At 36.6% G+C, this 26,909-nt stretch overlaps 1 protein-coding gene across 10 annotated transcripts in view; it reads right to left on the bottom strand.

Annotated features, from left to right (window-relative positions):
* The window catches only part of RNF180 (ring finger protein 180), a 78,629-nt gene extending 51,926 nt beyond the window's left edge, over nt 1-26,703 (bottom strand). For 3 of the 10 annotated variants that reach the window (XM_038124061.1, XM_038124066.1, XM_038124067.1), the window contains exons 1-4: nt 23,453-26,703; nt 21,351-21,489; nt 19,119-19,214; nt 14,505-15,449 (exon numbers count right to left, since the gene is read on the bottom strand). In XM_038124061.1, coding sequence (XP_037979989.1) covers nt 14,505-15,449; nt 19,119-19,214; nt 21,351-21,489; nt 23,453-23,487 — 1,215 coding nt within the window. In that variant the 5' untranslated portion in view covers nt 23,488-26,703. Of the gene's footprint in view, nt 1-9,324; nt 11,705-14,504; nt 15,450-19,118; nt 19,215-21,350; nt 21,490-23,452 lie in introns of those variants that run through there. The other 7 variants (XM_038124058.1, XM_038124059.1, XM_038124060.1 and 4 more) reach the window with 7 other exon arrangements.
* Nucleotides 26,704-26,909: the final 206 nt, after the last annotated feature.

The following is a 26,909-nucleotide window of genomic DNA, read 5'->3' as shown; positions in this document are numbered from 1 at the left end:
TGGTGAGTCATATACCTTTCATTGATGTTCAAGCTTGACAAAAGCAGAAGATAATTTCTGGAAGTTTCTGGTTCAGTCACAAACACCCTGTGCCCATCCACCATTGTGACAGCCTCGTGTTGTTCCGATAGTCTAAAAAAATCACTAGGAGCCCCATAGAAGGGAACATGATGCAGCATAATACAATATGATACTTTTTATTCTTTCTTGTGCCAAAAATCTAGCTTGGTTAATAAGTTGTCAAAAGGACTATTCTGTAAAGTAGCAGGGACCTTGAACTCTTAGTGAGCTTCCACAACAATGTGTCATGGAAGATGCATCTTACACCAAGAGGCTCTAAATCAGGAAAGGTGAGCTACCACCATTGATAAGAAGTTTGTACTTCAGCACAAATTTTTGGTGAAACAAAATTTAAACAAAGCACTTTTTTGCTTCTGAATAAATTTGACACTAACCACAAAAATTTTATACACATAAACATTCTACACTAAATTAGGGGGGTGGTGTCCTTAGAAAAATTCCTTAGATCAGACGAAAAAACAGGCAAAGTTCTTGTGCAAACTATGGCTTGGCTGTGGCAAACTATGGAATGGCTTCACTTTGGTTTTTACTAATATGTCTTAACTTCTTTCTTAAAAGTAAAAAGATAGAGCTAAATGAATAAAAGACACTCTCCATCCTGTGTTCCACATACACCCACAGGTTCTTGGTCTGTTTCTTCAGCTTCAACATAAGTGCAAATTGATGGTCATCACCCTGTTTTCTACTTAGATTTCACTGGTGTAAGCAGTCATCGCCTCCAGTGAGCTTGCTCTCTTTTACCCCATTTCCCTTTTAATTTTTTATAGTCTAGCTTCAAAACAAAGCACAGTAGAAGCAGGGAAGGTACATCCATTTGCACTCAAGCTCCACTACCTTTTGTTGTTCCTTCACCTTCAGCTGCAGTCCCATGCATCATTGCAGGAGAGCTAAAGAAAGAGACAAGAGACAGCTAAAGAAAAAAACCCTTAATTTATTTTCTTAGGCTAAGTGGTCTCACTCTTGGATTCTAGAGGTACAGTTTGTCAATGAACTTCCAATCAGGTCTGCCTGTGCCAGGTCTCTTCCCTCTCCGCACATAAAGGACTGCTTACAAACTAGAATGGGACACAAAGGAGTGCAGACAAATGTGAGCGACATTTGGATCATAATTCACTAGCTGAGGGGCTTTGCTGTGGAGTTTCTATACTATGGCACAAAAATGCAACAGTTCACATTCCATACACCATGTACATATATAAAATAATGACAAAGTTTCTTATTTCTTATCCATTTTTAGGTATAAGATTTGTTTTCTTCCACTAGGCACAAAATCCCTGCCTGTTTCCTGAAGAATTACTTGAACAATTGAATGCTACGTACAATAAATGATGATAAAAAGCAAACTGCATACAAAAGTACAGCTAGTCTGTTCCCATAGCACATGCACAACTATATTTGAAAAATGACAAAAGATTGATGGAAGACAAGTGGAAAAATACCCCAAGGTATTTTAAAGTTCAAATAAGAAATTGAAGATAAAATGCTGAGAAAACACAAGAGAACTCAAAAAAGCAGCTGCAGTGGTCTGAAGTCTTTTAATATGGTGTCATGAACAGCATACGGAAGGACAAAAAAGGCAAACTGCTGCCAAGAACACAGGTAGAATATTAGGTAGAGAAACTTAGGACAGATAAACAGATACTGTGAATCTCATCTAATCAGTTTACTGGATATATTAAGATTCAAAATGCCAAATGAAATCTGTCAAGAATTGACAAGTGAAGCAAGGGAACAATGTATTTCTGTAGCTGTAACTGATGAAATAGTGTTATAGATAAAGCGAAACAGAGAATCATATAATGTTCTGCTAGAGACAGTAAGATGTTCACTGCTGCTGTCCCTAACAGGTTTTACGTAAGTTCAATCTAGAGAAAATGCAGAGAACAACTGGGAGCCCATCTTAGCACTCTGGCTGAGCAACTACATTCTAATGCATCTTTCCATGATAAAGTAAGATTATATTATACTAAGAGTGGCTCAAGTTAAGCCAAAGACATCCTCAAAACATTCTGTCCCCACTGTGTTGGGTCACATACTGTACTTCCCACATTTATCCCAAAAATTCAGTACTGCACACACATTTCTATTGAAAGAGTTTCCATGCACTAATGAATGTTACATTTGTACTTAAGGTAAAGGGAATTGAGTTACTTTTAGAACAAAAGGAATCCAACACACACACATCTCTGTGGTGGTTAATACGGTTCTAAATGTGGATTCTATAGATTAACAGATTTCAATCCAGAAAGATTAATCTAGTAGTAATTCTAATACATTATGTAAATCCTCATAAAACAGCTTTTAGAAACCAGATGAGTCTGCTGTGCTGTGCTGCAGATGGAAAGAGCAACATATTGTCACAGCAACTGCAAAAATGGTGTTCTGCCTTTCAGTTTAGTGGTTCCCTGATGAAGAGAATTGATTATGTAGCAGAATTCTTTCTGTTCAGCAGTTTTTCTAATGCATAAACCCAAAATTCAGTTTGCTAATACACCAAAAACAGTACTCCTCTTTACTGTAACATAATTTACATATTCAATTCAGTCTGGATTTTGGACCCACCTCAAAAGAAGGACTATTTAATAGTACAAGCTGTGTCATTATGCAGCCAAGGGAAACTACCAGGTCTGGCCATGTCTACTCTTTAAACAATCTCCTCACGTTATTTTTCTACAGCCTTGTCTGTAGAAAGTGAGATGGAGCACCAAACCCACTTCATGAGTTTTTCTGGAAAAATGCAAATTATAAAAACCATATGAAATTGCCCACATGCAATGCTGTCTTTTCCTCTTTGCTGTTCTAGAATCCTATTTTCCAATACTGTCAATAAAACAAACAAGAAGTTCTCTAAACCACATATTTGATACGCATCAGAGTAGAGGACTAAAAGCAAATTAATCTGAGTGAAGAACAGTAGGTCCTATGCAGGAGGACATGCTGCTTCTGGATGTGCCAGTGCTGACTGGTCTGCTGCAGTGGAGCTTGATGTCTACAGATTTTTGCCTTATGACTTGTATCTTTCCCTCTTACAAAGCTCCTGCACAGCATTTCACATAGAGCATTCAGGACTCTCCTATGAAGATCTAATTTCCTAAAATCTCCTAAATATTAGCCGTTATCTGAATAAAACTTACCAAATCATAAATTGTGGCTGGAATGAAAAAAGAGGACAGAAAAAAATTGAGGAAACACACAAAAAGGAAGACTGTAAATTTTTTTCCACAGAAATGATTAGCCCACGGTTTTTAGCTTTTTCCAGAAGAATGACTGGCACACAGATTTTACCTTCTTCCAAGAATCACAAGAGCAATGTTTCATGCTATTCATGCATGTTTGTTGTTTTTTAACAAACATTTTGCTACATCCAATTGGAGCACAGTCAGAATGCTCCAGAGTCATCTATTCTTTCCAGTTCAGGGAGCCTACTCAATATAAGACTCCACATTGCCTGTTTTTTTCACAATCTAATGTATTTTAGTTCCTTCACCATGTCTGACCTTTTGGATGTTTTAATGAATGTTATGTGCTCTGTTTTTTATTAATTAAATAATTTCCATTACTTATTTTCTTAATCTGTAAATTGCTTGGCTTGAAAACTAGTAGGACAAGAAAAACAGTGGGATAAGCAGACAGATGGAGTTTTGTTTTTCTAGTAAAGAGCATTTCAGAGTTGCATACAATTCCAGCTCTCCTCTTCCTGAGACATACTAATTTTAATCTGAAAATGGAAACTGAGATATTCTAGATTACATCTATTTTTGATTTTCTAATTTTACTTTTTAGAAAGTCCCTGAAATTCTTGTTTCTTACACGTTTTGGGGTGTGTGTGTTTGTTTTTGTTTGGTAAGGTTTTTTTGGTTAGTCATTTCTCCAATTTCCACACATCTTTTACCAAAACATGAATTAAAATTTTTCATTTATGGAAGAAAGTGGCAATCATCTTTCTTCACCAGTTGCTTCCTCTCAGTTTCCCTTAGGTAAAATCCCATTTTAGTTCACAAGCTGCTAGCTAATTAATTTCAAGTTGCTTCAGAATCTGTATTAGAGTGCACTTTAGCAAAAAGCCTAAATCCAAAGCAAAACTCAAAATAGCTTTTAAAAGCTATCGAACAAAATACAAATGAAAGAAATAATGACATTACATTTGAGAGAAGTATCAAATTATTTATTTAGTTGAGTGTTCATAATGTCAAATATTTATTTGATTGTACATAATTCTACTAATCATACAAGACTGATGTAGTAGTGCTATCTCTCCTCACACCCTAGACAGAAGAAAATGAGATACACAAAATATGAAAATAAGATATCTTCAACTTTTTGACCTACAAATATTTAGATTTGATTAACCTTTTGTCAAAGTTTTAGATTTTTTTTTACAAAGACTACAGGGAGAAAGCTTCGTCTAATGAATAAGTTTCTTCAGACTGGTAACATTTTCAAAAAGGTAAGATCTTTAATTAATCAGGACATTTACTTTCCTAATTTTCAATATGTCCAAATGTTTTCTTGCTCATACTCCAATCTCTAGCCTTTAGAAACAATACATCCTATCTCCTAATGCTCAAATGAAGGGTAAAATAACTTTAAATATAAACTTGATTACAAATTACTAATAATGGGAAGTGACAAATTTCTAGCATTCTCACATAAAGCACATATACTCTTGAATGCAAATTAAAAGAGAACCAAGTCCCCCCACATTCCATCCCCCATAATTCTAAATTGTAGTAAATGTGAAGCATGTTTAGCTAAATAATCTATATTGGAAATCATTCCCTTCTGATATATAATCATTATAATTTAGGTGTTGATATGAAACATTAGCAAATCACAGATCATTGTAATTTAGGTGTTGACATAAAGCATTAGAGGATCATGTGATATCAGAAAAAGCAGTGTTTCAAATAAAATCTTGGCAACAGCTATCTTTAAAAAATGACCTCATAGCTTTACAGACAAAAGGGTGTTACATCATAGCATAGGAAACTTTTGTTTTATCTAAATTTTTGGTAGAAACTTGTTTTTTGGATGTTACAAAGACATTCTTATGCCCAAAAGACTGCCAGCTTCTTTAGCTGTAAAAGTAGGTGCTATCTTGCCTTACTTCTGAATTATTTCCTTAATTCTGAAATGTTGTTACCATACAACACCTCTTCAGTATTTTGCAGTACTATATATAAAATTACTTTCACTAATTTGTTACTTTAACTTTGCCATTTCCAACTAGAATCACGGATTGCTTGTCAACTGCAGAAACAGTTTGTATGAAATCTGATCGGTTCTATTAGCATGACATCTTTTGGATGTGCACAATGACTTTTGCTCAGTGACTGCCTGCATAATGAAAGAAATGTAAAGAAAAACATTATTTTTGGATAGCATTATTTTCTCCCAGAAGAGATGATGATGATAAAAAAAAATGCTTTGGAGTTGAATACCATTGAAGTTAATGAGAGGTTGTGGATTAACAACATTCATAGACACATTGACTGCTATAAAGCATGAATAAATAACTGTGGTTTCCTTATCCCTGGAAGTGTTCAGGGCCAGGCTGGATGCAATTTGAGCAACATGGTCTACTGGAAGGAAGACAGAGGGGCAGAGGGGTGAAAATGATCTTTAATATCCCTTCTGATCCAAACCATCCTATAATTCTGATTCTGTGAAATAGCCGAGAGCTCTAATTCTCCCAGATGTTAGGAATTTTTTTCTTTAAACAAAAAATAAAAATTGGAGAACCAAGTCCTGCCCTCAAATTTCCATACAAGCCACCTCTAATTTACCTCAGTTATATGTATTCAGAGAGTTTAATATCCTGAAAACTAATCAAAAATACAAAACCTACTCAAACTCTTAGTCACTGAGAATGAGTCAGTAACAATTCATAGAAAGGAAGAACTAGGAGCACAAAATTTGGGTTTTTTTTTGTAAAATTCTCTCTTTACTGTGTATTTGATGATGTTCTTCTGGTTATACACAGTAAATCATAATACGAAAGCACTCTTGTACTATTGTTCCTACCACTGTTGAACTTTGATTTTCATCTGCCACAAAGCGTCTTATGTAACTGCAGTTTAGTGTGCTTTTCACTGTATCTATGTAATAAGAATCCCTCCTGGAATTATGGGATTCACCTAACTGCACAATACTGTAACCTACCTCTGTGAACAGGTCATTATCTTTCTCAGCTAAGAGACTGCAAATTTCATAAATTCTTGTGATCTAAGTTGTCTGTAAGCTGCTAGAGAAACTAAAACAATAGTTTCTAAACCTTACAGTTCAGAAAAGAAAAAAGCATACAGTACTTCTATGGTTCTAATCTGATCACTAGTATTTTCTTGGAATAGCAATCAATACAGCCTTGGAACAGCAGCAAAGATTCTGTGATTATCTATTGAAAAAACACACTGGTTTTTGGTTGTTGCTTTTGGTTTTTTTCCCCAGACAGCAATAAAATATGTAATTAATTTCAATGGGCTGTTTCCTTCTTTTGTTGTTTTCATTCAGCAAGATACAGTGCCTGTGAGGATGGATCAGGATCTTATTTGTGGCATGGGACATCACCCCAGCCATTCACCCTTTGGGTTGCAGCACTATGAATACATTATTACTTAAGGCAGAGGTGGCTGCATTTGCAGACTTTCTGTGTCCCTCTTCCAAAAAACTACACATTACCAAGGATGCAAGAAAAGCGCAAATATGTCAGTGAACACTATTGTATCTTAGCATTCTGAACACCAGTGCTGGCCTGGAACAGCAAGTAGCAGATGATCCCCTCTGTCTTTTGCAAGATGGGCACATAATGCATAGCAGCTCCTGGAATTCCACTCTGCTGTGATCATTCTATATATCCTAAAAGCATTTTATAGACAAGCAGCTTAATAACCTGTATTTCATTTAAATTAAGGAATAAATTCACAGCACAGCCAACTATTTTGGCCTTCATTAGAGATACTATGACAGTGCAGCTACACTATATGCTAGTCCAAATAATCTAGTTTCAAGATGATCATGAAATATATTAAAATAGATACAGACAATCCTGATATACAGTTTCTATCCAGTAGCATTCTGAGCAATTTTCCCTCCTTCCCAATACAAGTGTTGCTTACAACACAACTCATAAACAAATGCAGACAAAGGTTCTTCCTGCAAATTTGCAAAACTGTCTATTCCACTTGTTATTATTAACACCAAGCTGTGTAAAAGACATGCCAAAGAGTAGAAGAGGTCAGGTCAGAAAATACCCTTAAAAGCTGTAATCACAAATAATGGCATAAAAAGACTGCAGCTAAAAGTAATTAAAACTCCAAAATGTTGACATTTAAATGCTTGCAATAGGAGATTCAGGTACACCTCAGAAAATAGTAGCTGTTACACGCTATTTTACTCAGATACAACTTCCACAGAAACCACAACTGCAGTTTTACAAAGGTATGTCATGTATTTGGGCATTAATCCATCATTCCTAATACCTTCTTCTTAATCCAGTTATAATCAGTGACTGAATGTGCTAATAACAAAAGTCATGTAGCAACAATAGTTACAACCAGAGCAAAAGCAAAGAGAAACTTTGGCTCAGCAACAACCCACGCCCGAAATTTATTCCCTCCTTTATTCAGGAAGTTAAAAAAGACACTACTACTTCATGGACCCACACAGCCCTGTAATGCAGTACTGCTGCTGTAAGAACAACCACTAGCTCAGCACTGACGTTGAAAGGCATCAGGGCTGAGGCTAGCCATGCTTGCTGTAGCTGACTCCCCTTGCCTTGCCTGCTGCTTAGCTTTACTTTGTTTAGCTGTGACAGCAATTTCTCTAATTGACCACGTCTGCATTTGGTTAACTTTTCTTATCTTTCCATGATAGAACAAAAAACGGCAGTTATTCCACATATGTTTTTAGCCCCCCAGTAGACAGCTGAGAGATCCATACGCAATCTGAGAATAAATCTTGTTATGAGCATCATCACAGAAAGAATGAACGAAATCTGAGTACCTAAATGCATAATTAGTCACATGAAGGAGTTACAATTTCAATAAAAACATGACCGTGCAAGAAAAGCAACTGTAAACTATTGTGTTCATTAACAAGAGATTTACATAGAAGAAACTAACTTTGATCACAAGCAAAACCTTGAAAGTCTAGCACTTTCACTACAAGACTCTCAATTGCTAGAAGGTGCCAGTATGAACTTGAAAACTCAAGGCTGTGGGGCAAGATAACAGCACCTGACAGTGTGGATAAACAACACTATATTTCACCCAGCTGTTTATCCAGAGTTTAGATTATCACTGGGAGCATGAAAAGCAAACCGATTTTTTGGAAACTGACTGCTAGCCATCCTTGTCAGATAAAACACTGATGTTTTCAAAAAGATACAAAGGAACCAGTGAAGTGTCATTAAGAAATGAAGCAAGACTGCCAGCATTTTTCCCTAAAAATCAGGATCCTTTCCAAATGGATACTGCACTTTTGAAGCTGACTACAGAGCCTTCCTCTCTGTAAAATGATTGTGAGAAAAAATGCAATGTATCTGGGGAAATCACAAATCGTATTTTTCCGAGATCTTCCAGAAAACTAATACAAGCTTCCTCATTAGCAAATAATGTAAACATATAAGATACACACAAAAGGGAATTTATAAAAGAAGTACTTCATCTGCTTAGCTACAGCAACCATAACAAGAATCATTACTAATATTGGCAACTCCTAGACTTAAGTAGCTATTATCATACCCTAACAATTTACATAATTACCATGTGCTAACAATATAATCATATCCTAACAGAAGCCTAAAAGTCCCCCATGAACACAGATGTGCACACACACATAAAAAATGCAAGCGTCCCCTGCACAGGCATGAAAAGCCATCCTTTGCAGAATAGAGAAAGGAAGCTTGGGTCCCTCTACTGTTAGCTAGCTAGTTCAGTCCTGCACCTACACCTCAGAACCTGCATTAATGCAAGCTCAGGAGGAAGTGCAGGTCAGGAGCTCACAGAACCCCTCCTATGTTCAATTTAATAACAAAGTGCATTCTGCTGCCACACAATATTTATGTCTGCACTTTGCTTTTCTTCAAGACAGAAGAAAACCTTTGACAGATAGTCATCTCGTTACAAAATAAAGCAGCCCTTGAATTTACAAAGAAATTCCGAAGTCTGAACAGGTTTGTTATCTTAGATTGCTCTCCAGAAAAGCTTTAATAAAAGATAAAAGTGATATGCTCAGAGCTTTTGGGACATCTTTGAAAATATTTATCTCACATCAGGGTTCGGCTGCACTGAAGTAATTCTTAAAAAAAGTATTTAAATTATATAATTCTCACTGCCATTTATTGCCTTCAGCAAATGGTCTCATTTGCACCTGAATTTGGGCAGAGGCTCTTCTCCAATAATCAGATCTTAACATTTTTTTGTCATACTTGGCAGGATACTGTTCTCTGATCTGAATTGCCTTTGACAATAGTTCCCTCTAGGGGGTTATGTGGTTCCTTCCCTGGGAACACTTGGAAACTTTGCCACAGCTTTCCTCTGAGGAAGGTTATATGTTTTCTCCTGTGGAAACTTTTGAAAAAAATGGCTGTCCAGGGTGGCCAATGCAAAAATGTATTTTTTTTATCCTTCCTTGAAAAATTTGTTAATTTCCCTTCTACCCAACAGGTGGGTTGACTCATGAAAATTGAGCTATTGCTTCGTCATAATGAGCTATTGGTTATTCAAAAATATGAAGATGAAACAATGGTATCCTTACAAGATTTGGTGAAAGAATAGTACTTTCAGTTAAATAAGGAAAATGAAAAAAGAATGCAAGTAGAGGAATTGCTAGCTGTCAAGCATGATGATGCCCAAAAGCTTCAGGCAGAACTTTGGAATGTGAATGAGAAAGAGGAAGAATCTTAGGGGAATAACTGCAGGATGTAGGACCTGTAACATTCTCTCAAACATGATCTTTTAACTTGACATTATTTAGTTCAGTGGAGGAGTTGGGAGACAGTGCATGAGTCTGTTGTTCTACTAATGAGCAAAATGTAACATTAATGTTAACACTGATGTCTGATGACAAGGTAGTAGCATGTTCATGCTTAATTAAAATTGAAACCACAAATGATTGCCAGGATCAGCAAACAGCTACTGAAATGGTGCCTTACAGATCTACTAAGATATCAAAGCCTGAAAGACATCAGGCAAGACTGAAATCCATTAACTGCATTAGGATACTGAAAATCTGGGTATAATTTCAGGATGGCAAAGGGGTAAAATCACTGGAGTAAACAGAGCCAGTGTTATCTGCCAAACTGATAAGGTTAATTCATGGCTCCAGGATGAGAAACTGAAGTCTGCTAATCTTGACCTTAAAAGAAATCTGGGCTAAGCCATTAAAGCACTCCCTAATTCACAAATTTGACACTTCCCAAATTTTTACAAGCAGTCTTATTACCTCCAGATGTGAAATAAATTGGAGGAATGCCCTGTGAAAAGATGAGGGAAGCAACAAGAGGAGTGTACCAAACACTTCATGAAACAGAAGTTAAAACTCTAAGGAGTAATCTGCCGGGAAGTTTGTGTTGCTTTCTTTTTCTAGGAGTGCCATCATTTTCTGCCCAAACTGAAGATCAAAAGAACCAGCTCAGAGTGGGTGAACCAGTGGATATACAAGAGGAAGTTCACAGAAGTCAGCTAAGAAGATACAATAATGACTTTTCCTTTAGAGCCTTTAACCTCCCTGGTAGACACAGGACCTCCGAATCAACACTGGATGGATTTTCCATCCTCCTAAGAATCTGTCTGTAGTAGGCTGAATTTTCACTTTTCTTTTTATAGGAACCTGCAAACATATGAGACCAAGCTGCATGGAACTGATGAAACTTTTAATTGGCACCATAATTGCTTGTAGTATCAGCTTATTAATGTTTGTGATTTGTTTGTGTTTTCATTGCAAGTGAACTTGTTGGGAGACCATATATTAGTCAAATAATTTTATGTGTTATTAGTTTGATTTTTTGCCAAGTTTATTTTGTCTTTTACTGGAAAAAAATGGTGTGGTAAAAGCTTTTACTTTGGTCTCATAAATGTATAATTTTGTCTAAATCAAATTTAGCCTGGGAGTTGGCATAAGAATTTATGTATATTTGGAATCATACAAATATGTATTAACCAGTTCTGCCTCAGAGGGCTTTAGATTTATGATGATTTGGCAACATTTTTCAGAGATATTACTGAGTGACCTGAATAATCCTAACAAAACAAAAAAAAAAAGTTCCATGGGAAATGGGTGACCATTTCCTTTCTAGACCAGAAGGACAGACAGCCATGGACCACAAAAGGTGCATGGGTAAAATACAAAAAGGCTGTTTACCATATCTTAAGCAACTTTACTTGTGACAAGTTTTGGAACCAAGTATGTTATCAATCATGAGACATTCCAGATCAATCAGAGACTTATATTTCCCAGAAGAACATGTCTGATGTACACTGACATTCCTAACAGAGTATGTTAACTTTATGTAACTTATTTTATTTATGCTAATCAATATGGTTACTCTAGTACATTCTGCACCACATGTGCTTCTCAGTTGTGGGTGCAATTCACTCTGGTCGCAATGAGGGCCATTTGCATCCTGAAATAAAAATTGAAGAAAACAACAACAACAACAACAACAACAAACCAAAAAAACAAAAAAACAAAACAAAACCAAAAACCACCAAACCAAATAAAAACCAACAAACAAAAAAAAACCAAGCAAGCAAGCAAACAGTCAACCTTTCCAAAACAACAAATCAACAAACAAGCAAGCAAACAAACAAAAATCAACCCCAAAATAAAAAGCAACCTGGCATATTATAACTAAATCTGAAATTTTATTTTAGAAGTTAATTTTCCATGGTTTATAGAATTACCCAGCTGGACAGGAACATTACCTATAAAATTCTTCCAACTACATGTGGATATGGTTAAAAGAGAACACTATTTAAAAAACTTTGAGGTATGTAAGCACACCTTGTCAACAAACCCATTCACACTTATTCCCAGTGTGCAGTTGTGTAATCAACTGTACTAAGTGACCTGAAAATCTGCTTCAGAGTAGGCTGATTGACCCATCTTAATACATAATGTATTAATCTGTTGCAGATACTGGTCTATGGGATTTAAAAATCAAGACCTCTTGTGTAATTCTAAGGCTAATGTCGGCCTACATCCAACAGACACAGTATAGTGGAATCCATCACATCCACTACCCATTAAACAACACTCAGATCCTTGGTATCACTGGGTAGGGACAGTGCCTAATCAGGATTGGGTTGATAATTGGATTGGATTTATATTTTTAATGACTGGCACAGCTATTGTACAAGGTATGATTACTTGTGTTATCACTTCTGCTCTCTCTGTATATTCTTGTAGGGTCCCCTATCTCTATCACCCCCATGGACAACCTGTCCATGGGGAACTGAAGAAAGACCCTGGAACCACAGGGTGGTGTAAGGAAAGTCAACTCAGCAACTGTGCTGACAATCAGCTCTAACTGAGTCCAGCTCAAAAGGAAGAGGCCATGGCCAGTGACTCAAAAGAACAGGAAAACTGAGTGTGGGACTAATCAGCATCGGAAACAAGCAGATCATTTAACCAAGAGAATGCGAGAACTGTGTACCCAATGAGCATTGGTTCCTTTGTTCTCTAAAGGGTAAAAATGCAGAGAAGTTTTGAGTGACCTTGGACCTCCGCTACTGAGAAGACCAGAAGAGGACCAGTGAGATGATGTTTGGAACCATGGTTGGTGATACCTTTTTACTTAAGTCTGTCTCTCTCACTTTTTTTCACTCCCCTCCTCTCTTCTTCTATTTCTTTCTACCTCTCTCTACCTCCCATTTACTGTTAGATGAAGTTCATACTATTGCCTTCAGCAAATGGTCTCATTTGCACCTGAATTTGGGCAGAGGCTCTTCTCCAATAATCAGACCTTAACAAATGTAACTAAAATAATATTGGAATAGGTTAAGCATGTCTTAACAAGAAAAAGGTCTGAAAGTATCTTTCTTCCTTAGCTATCAAAAATTCAGAAAATCTGTACAATATTTTATTCTTGAAAGTAACATCTAAAGATTATAGTGTCTGGAGAGACTGTAGGCGACATGATGAAAATGAAAAATATACATTGTGCTTGTGCATCATCATTTCATTTACCAAAACAATGAGATCTGGAATTTTTAAAGCCATTTTAAGGATCTGGAAGCTAAGAATCTTTGTAGGCTTATTAGAAAACAAGTATTCAATATTAAGACATCCAGATTCACAGCTTTACAGATGCATTTTAGAAGAACAAGTTTTCAAAAGGTCTCAATAGCAGCTTAAGTCTTAAAGCGAAACAAAAAGCCTTCCTAAAGAAGAAAGAATATATGCACACCGTACTGAAAAGACTCATAAAATTTCCCAGACCCAATATGTTTTCAAGCTGGTTCTCACATATAATTGAGAGACACCCTCAAAATATCTCTCTTTCATCTTGAATTCACAATGACAAATATACCCAAAGCAGGAATAATTGCTTGAGTAGATACTACTTCTCTGATTAGTTAATAAGTTCGGTCTTGCTTACCACACAGTTATTTTTTGCAGGAAATTTATGATGAGAAATTTTCTTTTAAAGGCGTATTTATCATTAGTCATTCTACTAAACTTGAGAGCAAACCAAAACTGTGTTATTCATTTTATGACTGGCCTTCCTTCCCAGCCTTCCACCAAAAATTGTGACTGCCTATCACCTTTAATTCTGTTCTGCTTTAGATGGCTTAAAGAAGGAAACCACTACTGTACAATTATAAGAATATGTAACAGTTTGTGTAAGGTTTGCAGACAAAATATTTACCATATTAAGGACTAATATTTTAAATAGCAGTAATAAACTCTTTTAATAAACTCACAGAAAAATATTTTCTTATAATAATAATAATAATAATAATAATAATAATAATAATGATTATTAATATCTCACAAGAAATAATAAAGGCATTCAAAGCATTCTTAACTGTAAAGTTAACTCAAAATGCCATTAGTTTAAAGTTAGAAAATTCTAACATATTAGGTTTCCTCATTTAGAAGATTCAAATTTTTAGTTTTTCTTTAATCCCACAGATTAAATTTCACTGTGTTTTTTCCCATTTCAAATTATTATTACATCACAAAACAATAAGAAGGCCAGTGAAAATCCATCATGTTTTGATTTTGCACAGAAAGAAAACCTGATATGATGGAATTAGAAAAAAAACTACATGTAGGAAGGGGTCATACATCTTTGCTTGCTGATACCTGACTCTAGACAGTTCCACATTAAAAGACAATACAAAAAAAAAATCAGAATTATTTCTAAAAGCAAGTCAAACTTTACCAAAAATGTAGTATAATTAATTTTAAACACTTACTTGCTTCTGTAGACATTGCTCTCCCCTTCTTTGTTTTCTCCTCAGGCTTTTCGACTTGTTTCTTTCTCCCTTACTCAGCTTTTGGTTGAAGGAAATACTCATAGGCTGCACAAGACCACCAGGCATGATGTATTGTTTGTCTTCTACAGCCCATGTAGCCAAGGAAAGATTCATCACAAATGGTGACCCATCAGCAATGACACTCCCAGAAGATTGTCCAGTGACTTCAAAATCACACTCACTTTCAGTGTCTTTGTGTAGTAATGTGGTAACAGAAGTAACTTGAAATTGGTTTTCTAGTATGTCAGCCCTGGAACTATACAGATCCTGAAAAGAGCTATCTTTCCTACTGGACTCTAATTGCAAGCTTCCTTGTATGTAAGTGGGTGGATTTTCATTTTGGCCACAGTAAAATGTTCCCATGCTGCAAGTTTCATATAACACAGGCGACAAAACAAGTCTTTCTCTGATACTTAATTCCAAGCTATGTGATCTTCTATGAAAAGGTTTTACAATGCATGCATCTTTTATAGGATAGGAAAAAGGGAGATTTCTTTTTTGATTTAATGCCTTTAAGGGATGTTTTTTACTTTCTATCTCATATATGGGAGCTCTTACTTCTAGACAAAGTGCTTCTGTTAATCTTCCAGCACCATTATAACTTCCAGTGGTGTAGGAAAGCCCTTGATTTATGATTTCCAAAGTAGCAGTTACCACTTCATCGTAGGTATCCTTGTTAAAACCAGACTGAATTTTGAGAAGCAAATGTTTCTCTGATGATTTTGACAATTTAACAGAGAAAGGTGGCTGATGCTCAGTCCAAGTTTTGAAGAAATGTATATTTACTAACTGTCCACAGGAACATTCTTTGTTGCAAACAAAGTTAAAGCCCCCTAAGTAGGCCTCACAGAATGGACACTGCAGCTTTCCAATTGTCCACTGTGCCTATTGACCGAAAGAGAAAAAAATAAAACACACAACATGTTCACTGAAAATAAAAGAACAAGAAATAATTACTGAAGTTATTTTCTCATTTAGTAAGAGGATTTCCTTCTTCTTTTCTTCCTCTTGTTTTTCAAATAGAATAAAGAAACACTTCACAGGAGAAAGCAAATCCACCATAAATAATGTTCTGGTCAAAGCTCAGCTTGCTACAGGGATAACTAATTCTAAGAAAACTAAAACACACATTGTAAAATGTACGAGCTTTGAAATAAGTTTAAAATTTGTCCACAGAAGGAATAATGCTGCAATACTAATGAAAACATTAGATCTTTAAAGCAGTGAAATCAATTTCCCATGTTAATTGGAATTGGCAAGCACAGCTTCTCAGCTGAATGTTCTGAGCGCTGATACATTTCTTGCATACTAAGTATGGTGGAAAAAGATTTCTCATGAAAATATTTCTTTCACTTTGATTACCCCACAAAAGCTTAAAATGGTATTTATATTTTGGTGTATGTAGCATTACAACATAATCTCTGTGTAGAAACCATGACAAATCCTTAATACTCTCTATATAAGGAGACAGTTATTTGCATTATTTACATTCTATTAATTTCTTTTCAACCCTGAAGGCACTTTTTCAAAAGGAAATACATATCAAAGATCTATAAACGCCTACATATTAAAACAACTATTAGTCCTCCTATATATTTACACAACTATTAGTATTTTCAGCAATAATATTCATCTGTCAGCAGTTCTGTTGAGGACTAAAGTTATGCAAGTGTTTATATCATCAAAGCCCAGATGAGAAACAACATTATCAACTCCAGTCACACTTCACTCGAGTGTCTAAAGAACCATGAATACAGAAGCTGCCCCACATTTCTAGTTTAAGTATTGCTTTCAGTTGCAAATGTCCTTCAAGGTGATTTGGATAGCTAGGTCCATGACTGATCCTTGTCTTAATGAAAGCTACAGAAAATGTCAGAAAGACCAATTTAGCAGTTTCAGAAAAAAACTCCAGCAACTTGTGTCGAACAAAGGGTTATTTTTCACACACAATGCTAGAAGTTCTGGAAACACTTATTTGAGAAACTTACTCCTGCCTTGTGGGTTAAAACCTCAAAATTACACAAAATATCAAAGATGTGATTTGTGATTTCCATTGCACCCATGAGAATCTATTAAAATCTGGACAGTTTTTTTAACTTGGAGAAAAAAGAATAGTTTACATATAATCAGAGGCTTGCAAATTCTTGAGAATTCTGTAAACATGCACAATCGCTCTCAGTTTATAAGACTGACCAATGTGTACACAGGCTATTCCCAAAGAAGAATTAAGCTTCTTCAGAGATTTACTCTTAAGTCTCCCACACTTCATTTCCCAGATGCCAGGGGCTAACACTAAAATTAAGAGAAAAGCACTTTCTCATGACTTGATTGGGTCTCTCTGGGATGGAATAGCATCCTGAATCTTCAAATGGAGAGGTGGAGTGATTCACAAAAATCAAGAAGGCTAGAAGCCTGGAAAAAATGGACATGCAAGACATATTATGGAGGAAAAAGGACATCTCTGTGCCTCATGTATACAGAGACTGGGAGATGAGGTGCAGTACCACGGAGCCTGGGACTGATTTAGCATGAGTTTGGCAATGGAGTGTGGAAGCATTGACTCAGTAAAAGAAGTAACAGCCTACTAGTGGAGGAGGTGGTAGGGGGAAAATCAGCAAGAACTGAAAGGGAGCTGAGGATACACAGATTTAGTGATGGACTGCATAAGGAGGAAAAAATTGAAATGGTTAGAAAAAGAAACCAAAACAACTGATAAGTGATGGGTAACAGAAAATCCAGGTCAGTAAAGGTCACTAGCAGCACTAGCTACATATTTGTAATTATTGAAGATTAACTATACTAATATGTAAACAAAAACCAAGGAGATTGGTTAAGAACAGGGACAGATGGCAAATAAAAAAAACCAGCTGGGAAGCAGTGGGTTTTTACAGCCTGCAAATAGACTTAGAGCTTATGCAAAATGATTTAGCCTTTGATTCAGGAGTCATACAGGAGAAAATAACACATGATCATAAAATTATTCAGAGATCAGTAGGATCTGCAGATAAGTCAGAACTGTTTCACACCCTGCACCCCCCCCCCCCCCCCCCCCCCGCCACCTTCCCATAAAAACACAGGATCTTGACAGAGGAGACAAAATGAATGAGGCGAGAGTTCAAAGGATATTAAGTGACACAATGAACACAAATATGTCAAAGGTGTACACAGATAATTGCTCCTCTGCAGCCTGAAGCAAATGTGTCAAGCATTCTGTGGGTTTTGTATTTCCTTGGTCCCCAATTTGACCCTCCAGGTTTTCAAATGCAAAAGCTAAAGGTGCAAAAGAGCAATTTAAAAGCTAAAAGTGAAAAGAATAACACTACTATCAGTATTGAATTCAATTATACTGAAATAATTTAAAATACAAAAAAAAGGTAAAAAACTGCCTTATTATTAAAGATTCATGGTTATTCAATATTGTAAAGTGACTCATACTATAACTCATAACTCATAAGCTGTAATTTTCAAACACACCTCCAAGATCAGTGTTTCTGAACATAACTATTCTGTTATATTCATTGAAGTAGAAGACATCACTAATTTTAAAAAGTTTAATTAATGTTTAACAGAAAAATCCCACATAGAGCAATACAAAGAAAAAAGATGAAGGTTTTCTAAATTTCTGTATGCTTAGTTCTACAGTCATAACAATTTTTTTTTTCTCTTTGTGCATCATTTTCAGTATGGGTTTGCTTAGGCCAAAAATTACTTAAAATACAGCAAAATTTTACACTGAAGTCTAAGGAGAAGTCTAAGGAATGCAAATAAAATTTACTTATCAAAATCAAAGATTCATAAAAGAAAATCAGTGCGGCAAAAAACCACCGCTTCTGCTTATTAGTATCTATGCCACAACATTAACTTCCAGATCTAAAACAACTTAGAGAAAATACCAACTGAAGCAGTCAGTACAACAGGAAATTTATGAAATGGTTTGTAATTTACAAATGGGCAGTTAAAACTCAAAAGCATTGACACTGGCTTCTCATCAGACCTTTGAGTTTGCAGAAAAGTATCTACTTTATATTCATATGACATAAGAGCACATTAAGTATGAAAGACTTAAGTATAAAACACACCATATTCCAAAAACAGATCTCTTAAGAAATCTGCAGTCCACTTTTATGGAGAGACATGCTTCCTGTTGTCACTGTCAACCTATATGTTAGTACTACAAGATATGATGATCAAAACAAAGAAAACCCCAAAACCCGGGTAATAAATATAATATTAAGCATTGACAAACATGCAGAGATGCCTATGACAGTTATTTGGACAGCCATAAACACATCCATCTGTTAAAGAGCAGGAAACAGAATTTATCACTTGTAGCACTTCTGCATATATTAAAAAGCACAACAAAATTAAACAATATTTAAGAGAGGAAAAAACCATCTGTAATAGGTAACGACAGAAGTTCCTGAGAAGAACTCCCTTAGTCATAAGGTCTCTGTAACATACATGGACCTTGCCAGAATAGTGTCCTTGAAATTTGTCCCCCTTAACTATTTAACATGCTGAATAATGAAGATGCAAGAAAAAAAAAAAATCTACCTTTTCAATGACACATTTCACCCACTCTGGAATGGCTTCTAAGCTCACATGCCATACACTGCAACATTTCTGAGCAGCAGCTGAAGATCGCGATATCTGTTAATAAAATAATTGCACTCAAAATCTATGTAGGCTTTTTTTCCTTTGAATATAGCCAGAAGTCAGTTCCCCAAAACCAGTAAACAATAACAAATAATAAATCTCAAATATTATGTGTTTCTTTAAGCTAAAAATCATTGCTAATATATTGTCAGTAATTTTCTATTTCTGAATCTAAGAATATTGGGCAAACTCCTGTGGAAATGTAGGCATCTGGAAGTGGTTTTGTTTTGTTTAAAAGAACATAAAGTATGCAGCTGTAGGCCTTCCAAGAATATCTGGAAACTGATTTTAGAATCACTGTCAGCTGGATTAATTTTTTAATAAAGACAGAAAAATAGAAGTTATAGTTTACATGAAGATTATGATCAGCAATGTGCAAATGCAATGAATAGAATTAATTTTCTTATTCTTTTTAGAATAACTAACAGAGTAACCAGGTAATCTTAGCAATTTTAGAGTTTTTACAGCAATAATGTGATCAGCTGAAGAGAAAAAAAATCTAAAAACCATTCCACTAATTGATACTAAAATAAAAACAATTACCTAATTACTAACTAAATTAGTGTTACAGGGATGGCTAAAATTATAAGGAAACTCTGGTGAGAAATTCCTAAAATCAGCTGTTAAAATTTATGAATAAGGAAAGTTGTTGATGCCCATGTTATTAAAGTAATTGAAATAAAAATTTCATTCTGCTGAAAATTAGAAGTGGAGCTATAGACAGAAGATAGAAGCTTTTCAAAATTCTACATGTATTGATAGAAGACAGATCCATTTATCATGTCTATGTTGGCTTTTTATCCTATCTGTGAAGACCACCTGCACTTCAATATGCATTTAATTATTAGTGTTTATACTGTGTTTTTAACTTCAACACTTGTTTTAAAATTTGTTCCACATTTTTTTCATTCATTATTTAGCTATGTCTTTGTCTGAAGGTCTATAATTCATCTGTGATAACACGCTTAAAACATTAATCTTCTTATCATAGTCTTTCCCTCCCAACCTCTTTAGATACACCATTAAATTACACTTTTTAATTTGCTATCTACATAAATGGAGAAGAAGCTGCTTCAGTCGTGTGCAATGATGGGTGGATCTCCATCCACGACTAAAAGCTCCATCATGGGGAGCTTGGACAAAGATATCTTTTTCTTCTCACTACATTTTTTTCCATGGAAGGAGTAGGAATTTCCACATTCTCCCCTAAAAATCACTTCAAACCATGCACAAAAGAATCGTCAAATATAAAGTGTGAAAATTATTCCAGAACTTCAAGACACTTCCAGACACTACTCTGTAAGCAGAGTGATTAAAATAGGGTTTATTGATAATACTGTCATGATCTTGAAAATTTGTTTCTACATCTATTGGCTGTACCCTCTCTAGTGCAAAAGAATGTTATGCATTACTAACATGTTAATAAAAAACATCACCACCTTCTCTTCTATTTGCTTTTTAACTTTGATTCAAGAGGCTATAAGCCTTTTTGGTACACTTGGTACACCCTAGCTCTTTATGACTAGTAGCTGCCATTATAAAACAGTAGGAAATACTCTGTCATGGTTTTACTCTCTGTAATTATCCTTCTGTTTATTTTAATAAACACAATATAAATGACTGATCAGGGTATAACCCTGCTCAGGGCAGACTTATCTTCTGAGCTATTTTTGTGCACAGACTATGGCCCATATTTAAAAAATGAAGTGCAAATATTTCTGATGTAGGGATATTTTACACACAGTTAACTACCACAGTGGAAATTAGAACCAGTCTTTAAAATACACCTTATACACAAAGAGTTGTCCATTAAGAGATATTAAAACAAAAAAAAAGTCTTCCTTAAAACCATCAAAACCAAACCCCACTTTCATATTAGAAATGGTAGTGCTCTATAGAGGCCAGTAGCCAAGTGTCCATGAGCACCAGCCTGCAAGTGGCAGAACATGAAGGTGATCACTGTCTACTTGGCTTCACTAAAATTGCTTCCTCCACTACTCTCTACAGAACTGTCTCTACTACATACAAGAGATTAATTACGAAGTGAGGCTAAGTCTAATACTTCTCCTTCATTTAAAATAAACGGCACCAGAAGAACTTACAAACTCCCTCAGAAGAAGCTATACTTACTTGAGATGTTTCTTTCCCATTACATTTTGCAAGAAAAACAGAATTTGCTATGTATTTCCTACATCTCCAGCAACACAGAACACCAGCCTCTTGGTTGTTCATTATGTCAGCTTGGGATTTTGCAGCTCTGTATGTTGACCTGTGAAGACCACAAAGCATACAATTTGGTCACCTGTTGAAACACTGCTTTTCTCTTGAGACCTTGAAGTCCATAAATATTCTCACCACTGTAGAGGAGACTAATACTTTACTTACAAACATACTCTGATCTTGTATAGCATGCCATCTAGATGTTTTAAATAGTAACATGTAACAGCTGGTTACTTCCAGGTTGCAAAAAGAACTGGAAAGCAACAACAACAACAAAACAACTAAAACCAAAATGAAATAAAACAAAACTGACCAATCAACCATACAAAAAGCTCGTCCAATATTTGGACAAAAGATAACTCCAGTTTTTCTGGTATATGTCCATAGCAATAAGTTATTGCTACCCTAAGGAATAAATAAACATACACACATATAATGCCAGATAACAATACTGAATGCCAGCATAAAACTGTAGATGACAGATTCTTTTCTCAATGTGCCCCTGGAGACTTGCTCCCTTAAATTATTTTGTGTGCAAGGATGAGCACTATTGGTGCAACCATTTTTCAAAGACCTGTATTAACCTCCTTGTGAAACAGGACCTACATTAAGACACCAGAAGGACAAGACAAATACTCTATTTTTATCTTTTTGCATCTTGCTGCATCCTGATTGTCTCTCTGATCTTCTCTCCAAAGAAAAAAGACTCCAAAGTCTTCCCTTTTTTATCATATTTTCTCCAAAGATCCTCCAACTTTTCTTTCAAAGTACTTACGTTTTTACCCCCTTGTGCTAGCTACATGAAAAAAATAAAGAAAATCTTTTTCATCTACATGGCAACTCAAGCCCTATAGTAGAGTTAGGCCTACTCCGAGTGCCAAAGTGCACAGCACTCATTGATAGGCATGCTGAACTATAAAAGTAAAAGTCAGAGTAAAAAGTTTCAGAGTCCAAACACCTAATTTTGCAACTATTTTAACATTTAAATTTTTTAAAATAGTTAAAATAGTTAGTTTTCACTAACTATTGAAACTCTGAGGTCTTCACTAAAGGCTGCCTGAAGAGCAGTTTGCCTTTTGAAACATACAGACTTTTGCATTTTCCCCATTTCTACCTTTCCTTTTTCTGCCTTGTTTTCTGATTTAATCAAAGACAATGAAACACACAGAGAGGTTACTTATTATCTTCTATTTACATCTGAGGTTTCCATTCATCACAACTTTTACTTTTCTACAAAAGTAAAGGTCTGAAATATAGCCTGACAAGGACAAGCAGAAACATGTACACATACAGCAGACACTGAGTATACGTGCAGTTTTTAACAATCAGATCCACTCTCAGCTTAAGAAGTGAAATTAAGGCAAACATTAAATATGTCCTTGCAATATCACAATTAAAATTAATTTTTAAGGGTCCATTAACAAATCTTAAGACAGACAAGCAAAGGATCATGCAAGAGACAATTACATAAAAGCTAAGAACTTATACTAGTAAACAGTCTTGCTCCTGACAAAAATGGAATGATTCAAACACTTTGACTTAAGCAGAACTTCAGTTTTTACTTAACTAAAACTTAGTTTTTACTAGCCTAGCTTTGTCAGTGCTGCTACTTTCTGTATCAGACACATTTTAGAATGTAACGCATAAAATAATGAACCTGTCTATGAATAATTTTTTTAGAAAGTAAATTAATTCTCTGAAAATTTTTAGAAGTACTTTGTATCCCTTTGCTGTTATAACACTAGGCACCACAGGGTATTGACAGAATGATTATCAATTACAAATTTCTTTATATCACTCAAACACTTTAAAGCTGTTCTAATGAATTTATTCTTCACAAATTCATAACACACTTCTAGAATGAATTTAATTTTATAACAGTTCAGTGCGAGCATCAAATCTAAGATCAACCAGGATGGACTGAAAGATATTTTGCATAAACCTACTAACACTTTCTTTTTAGCCATATGCTTATCTACTCAAATACCTTCTTGATATGAGGTGATACATACCTTGCATCACTTTTTATGCTGTATTTTTTTATCATCCAAATGATATATTTAAGTCTCTATATACATTCTGTTCCCCTTAGAGAAGAGGATGTCCTGCTATCTTTTGAACAGCTGCTTCATTTGAGGCTGATGACTGGAGCAGGGCAAAAACCACTTGGTGATAGACCTTTCAGCAATCAGATAAAAGACTGATGAATAAATGCACCTGCTATATTTAAAAGACCAGGTTCAATTCGTGCAAACAAAGGCTCTCCAAGGATCACTGGCATTTGAGCTGATGTAAACATCCTCCTCATCTATATAAAATCTTCCAAGCTTTACTGCAAAATAAAAGGTCTTTTGTTTATTTATTTTGTTTAGTTAGTTATACCCTTTGAGAAGTTCTTCTTAGTTCAGCATATACCTTTTATTTAAAATTACACTTACATAAGAGAAATGAGTACATAGCATATGTGTTTTGACACACATAGCATGGTTGTACTTTGATGCGTTTTGTGAAACCAAGAGTGCTGATAGTGAACTACATGGGAAAAATCCAACTCAAGTGAGTGGATACTTTTTAAAATATTACAGTACAGCAGGCTGAAGTGTTCTTCTGGCCTAGGAGTATTTAAAAAGTAAGAAGGTGTATTAAAAATCTGCATGTGTGTGTCTTTTGCAAACCTCACAAAGGACAGAAGAAACTGTACAGATGCATGCTAACACATTGCAGAGGTTTTGACACACATCCTGTTTCTCATTTATCACACAGGCATGCACTTTTGTTTTGCACGTAAGTTCAAATAAATGCATTTGAACACAAGATTTTGAAGTTTTTTTGTTTAGTTAAATGCAGTTTAACCATAGTGTCTTGCTCTCCTTCAGCAAAAAGTGCCTACATGAAGATAAAAAGTTTTTCATTTGGAACTCTGAAAATATTGTCAGGCCCTGAGTGGGCCTTTTCATCTTAGTACTAGGTCACGCATGGCTGAACTGCTTTCAGGTCAGTTGCTTTGTGTGAGGTCATGCTTGCCTTCCAAGTAGCATACGGATGTGTTTTAGCATCAGAGTGTTTAAAAGCCTATATTTTTCCACAGCTATTGTCTGATGACCTTCACTCTTGTTTATTATTTAGTCCCAGTAAAACCAATACCAGAGTCCTAAGACTTCCTTTCCAAGTCAGTCTCAGTTCCCTTTCTTGGAAGTTATTGGTCTAATCTCTTAGAGAACTTTAATGAAGATTTTACAGCCTTCCCAAACTATTTAATTGTCTTCTTATCTTTTATTATTAACTCTTTCCCTAATACTTAAATGGAAGTTTCTTCTAATTTCCCTTATTTGCTGTTAATACAGAGAACAAAATTGCTCCTTTTCTTTTGTGCAGAACATTTAAAAACTTTAAACACTTATTAGATATTAGCTTCAGTCTTGTCTTTGACCTAAATAAATCTTTCTCTTTTTCCTCAGAGATAATGCTTTCTTGATCTCCAACTGCTATTGCTATTTTGTGAACTCCTTCAAATGGGTCAGCTATTCTTGCTGTATGCAAGTTCTGGACACAGAACTCACTAAAATTTTACCAGCTGAGAAGACTAGACAGATTACAAAAATTATCTAAATCATCTAAATTTCTTATAAAGTCCAAATTGTATAATATATTACATTTTAGACATTCTGTCTTCAAAAAGATTGCTAAAAAACATGAAGTAGGACTCCTTTAAAAATTCTCATGTGTTCACAGTGAAGAACTAAACACAATCCCCTAAGTTTCTGTTGAAATCTGGTCTAGAATTTCAACTAACTTGCCCTTCATTCACAAATACATAAAAATGAGAAAATAAGTGCAGCAGCACAGGTGATTATCAATGCCTTTTCTTCAAAAATCACCTATGACCCCTTCGGAACATTGCAGCCATGAAAATTACAATAATTATATTGCAGTAAGAAACTAGGGCACTGAAACTTCAGCAACAGTTACTGACAGTCTTAAAAAAAATTAGGTGAGTGTCAGCTTTGTAGGAGGATGACAGAGAAAAACTAAATGAGCTGTCCTAGCCAACAGGAGTTCATACCCCGACTTCCTGTTCCCAGAAAAGGAGGAACTGACACTTTACCAGACAGAGAGACAACCACAAAGACATTAGGGTGTGCTTTAAAAACTTGCTGCTACTTTCTGATCTCCAAAGTATTTCTGATTAAAGAAATTACGATTTTTAATTTTTTAATTAAAGAAAAATGCTTTAAAAAACCTACTTCATCAACATTTCTCAATAAAATAGCACTCAGGATGGGGAGACAGAAAATTTAAAGAACTGTCTCCAGGCTGCCAAAGAAGAGAAGCAGAAAGATGCAACATCTGCTTCTCTGGATCTCCTTCTCGTCTACAAACTCTTCTACCAGTTCAGCCCTTGTGTGAACAGTTTCCGTAGGATGGAAGTTAATGTCAGAGGGTGGCCAGTGTGACACTTTTGTACCAAGACTAACCAATAAACGGAAGTTTAGAAAAAAGAAGTTACTTGCAACAAATTTCTGGACTTGCTAAACCCCCTGCTGCATGCTGCCCAAGTCAACAGGTCGTCCAGGCACAGCTAGGATATGCAGTGCGTAAATGGCTTTGACAGGGAACAGACCTGGCGGGTCACTGGGACATCACGCGTAAGCGTGCGTAATCTCGTTTCTCCAAGAGATCCCAAAGTCAGAGCGGCCTGTTTCATGCTCTTACACATACGGGCACTAGCTGTTGCACTACGTAAAGACCGAAACAAGCAGGAATAGGGTGCCGCTGTCCCAGGACAGCGCGGGACACCAGGCTGTGTGCGCACTACAGCAGCCGCTGTCCCGGACACGCCCGAGCCCGACCAGGCCCGACCGGCCCCGCCGAGTTAACCCTGGGTAGGAAGGCACGGGGCTGCCTCTCAGGCAGGCGCCGGGCTCACCCGGGGACGGACAGCCCGGCCGCTCCCCCGGCTGCGGGCGGGTGTCCGCACCGCCGCGCTCACCCCGCGCCCCCCGGCCCGGGCGTGGCTCGGCCCCACGGGCGACTGCGGCGCCTCCCGCCGCCCCGGCCCCGCTCAGCTCACCGGGCCGCGCCGTGAGAGGCTGCGAGGAGGCGACGGCACTGGAGCTACCGGGCTGGCGGGGAAGGGGTTGCGCAGCAGCAGCTGCTCCCGCGAACGGGAAGAGACGGGAGACAAACGGCGTCGAAAAGCGCTCCGCCAGCGCGGCCCCCGCCCTCGGGAGGCACACGGCGGCAGCCGGGGCCGCCCAGGCGGCTGCTGCGGCCGGCGGGGGACCCTCGGCGGCGGCCAGGGTCCAGTAGGGCCAACCCTACTGCCGCGGGGACGAGGGCAATGCCCGCGCCAGCCGGCGCCGCGCCGAGCCCAGAGGCTGGCACATCCTCTCGTCTCCTGACTGGCAGAGATGGAGCGGGGTGGGGTCAGCGCCGGCGGCGAGCTGTGACCAGCGAGAAGAGAGGCGG

This window comes from Motacilla alba, chromosome Z (assembly GCF_015832195.1).
Source record: "Motacilla alba alba isolate MOTALB_02 chromosome Z, Motacilla_alba_V1.0_pri, whole genome shotgun sequence".
Lineage (NCBI taxonomy): Eukaryota > Metazoa > Chordata > Aves > Passeriformes > Motacillidae > Motacilla > Motacilla alba.
Note: the sequence above shows the minus strand (reverse complement) of the source record. Positions and strands in the feature narration are given on the sequence as shown.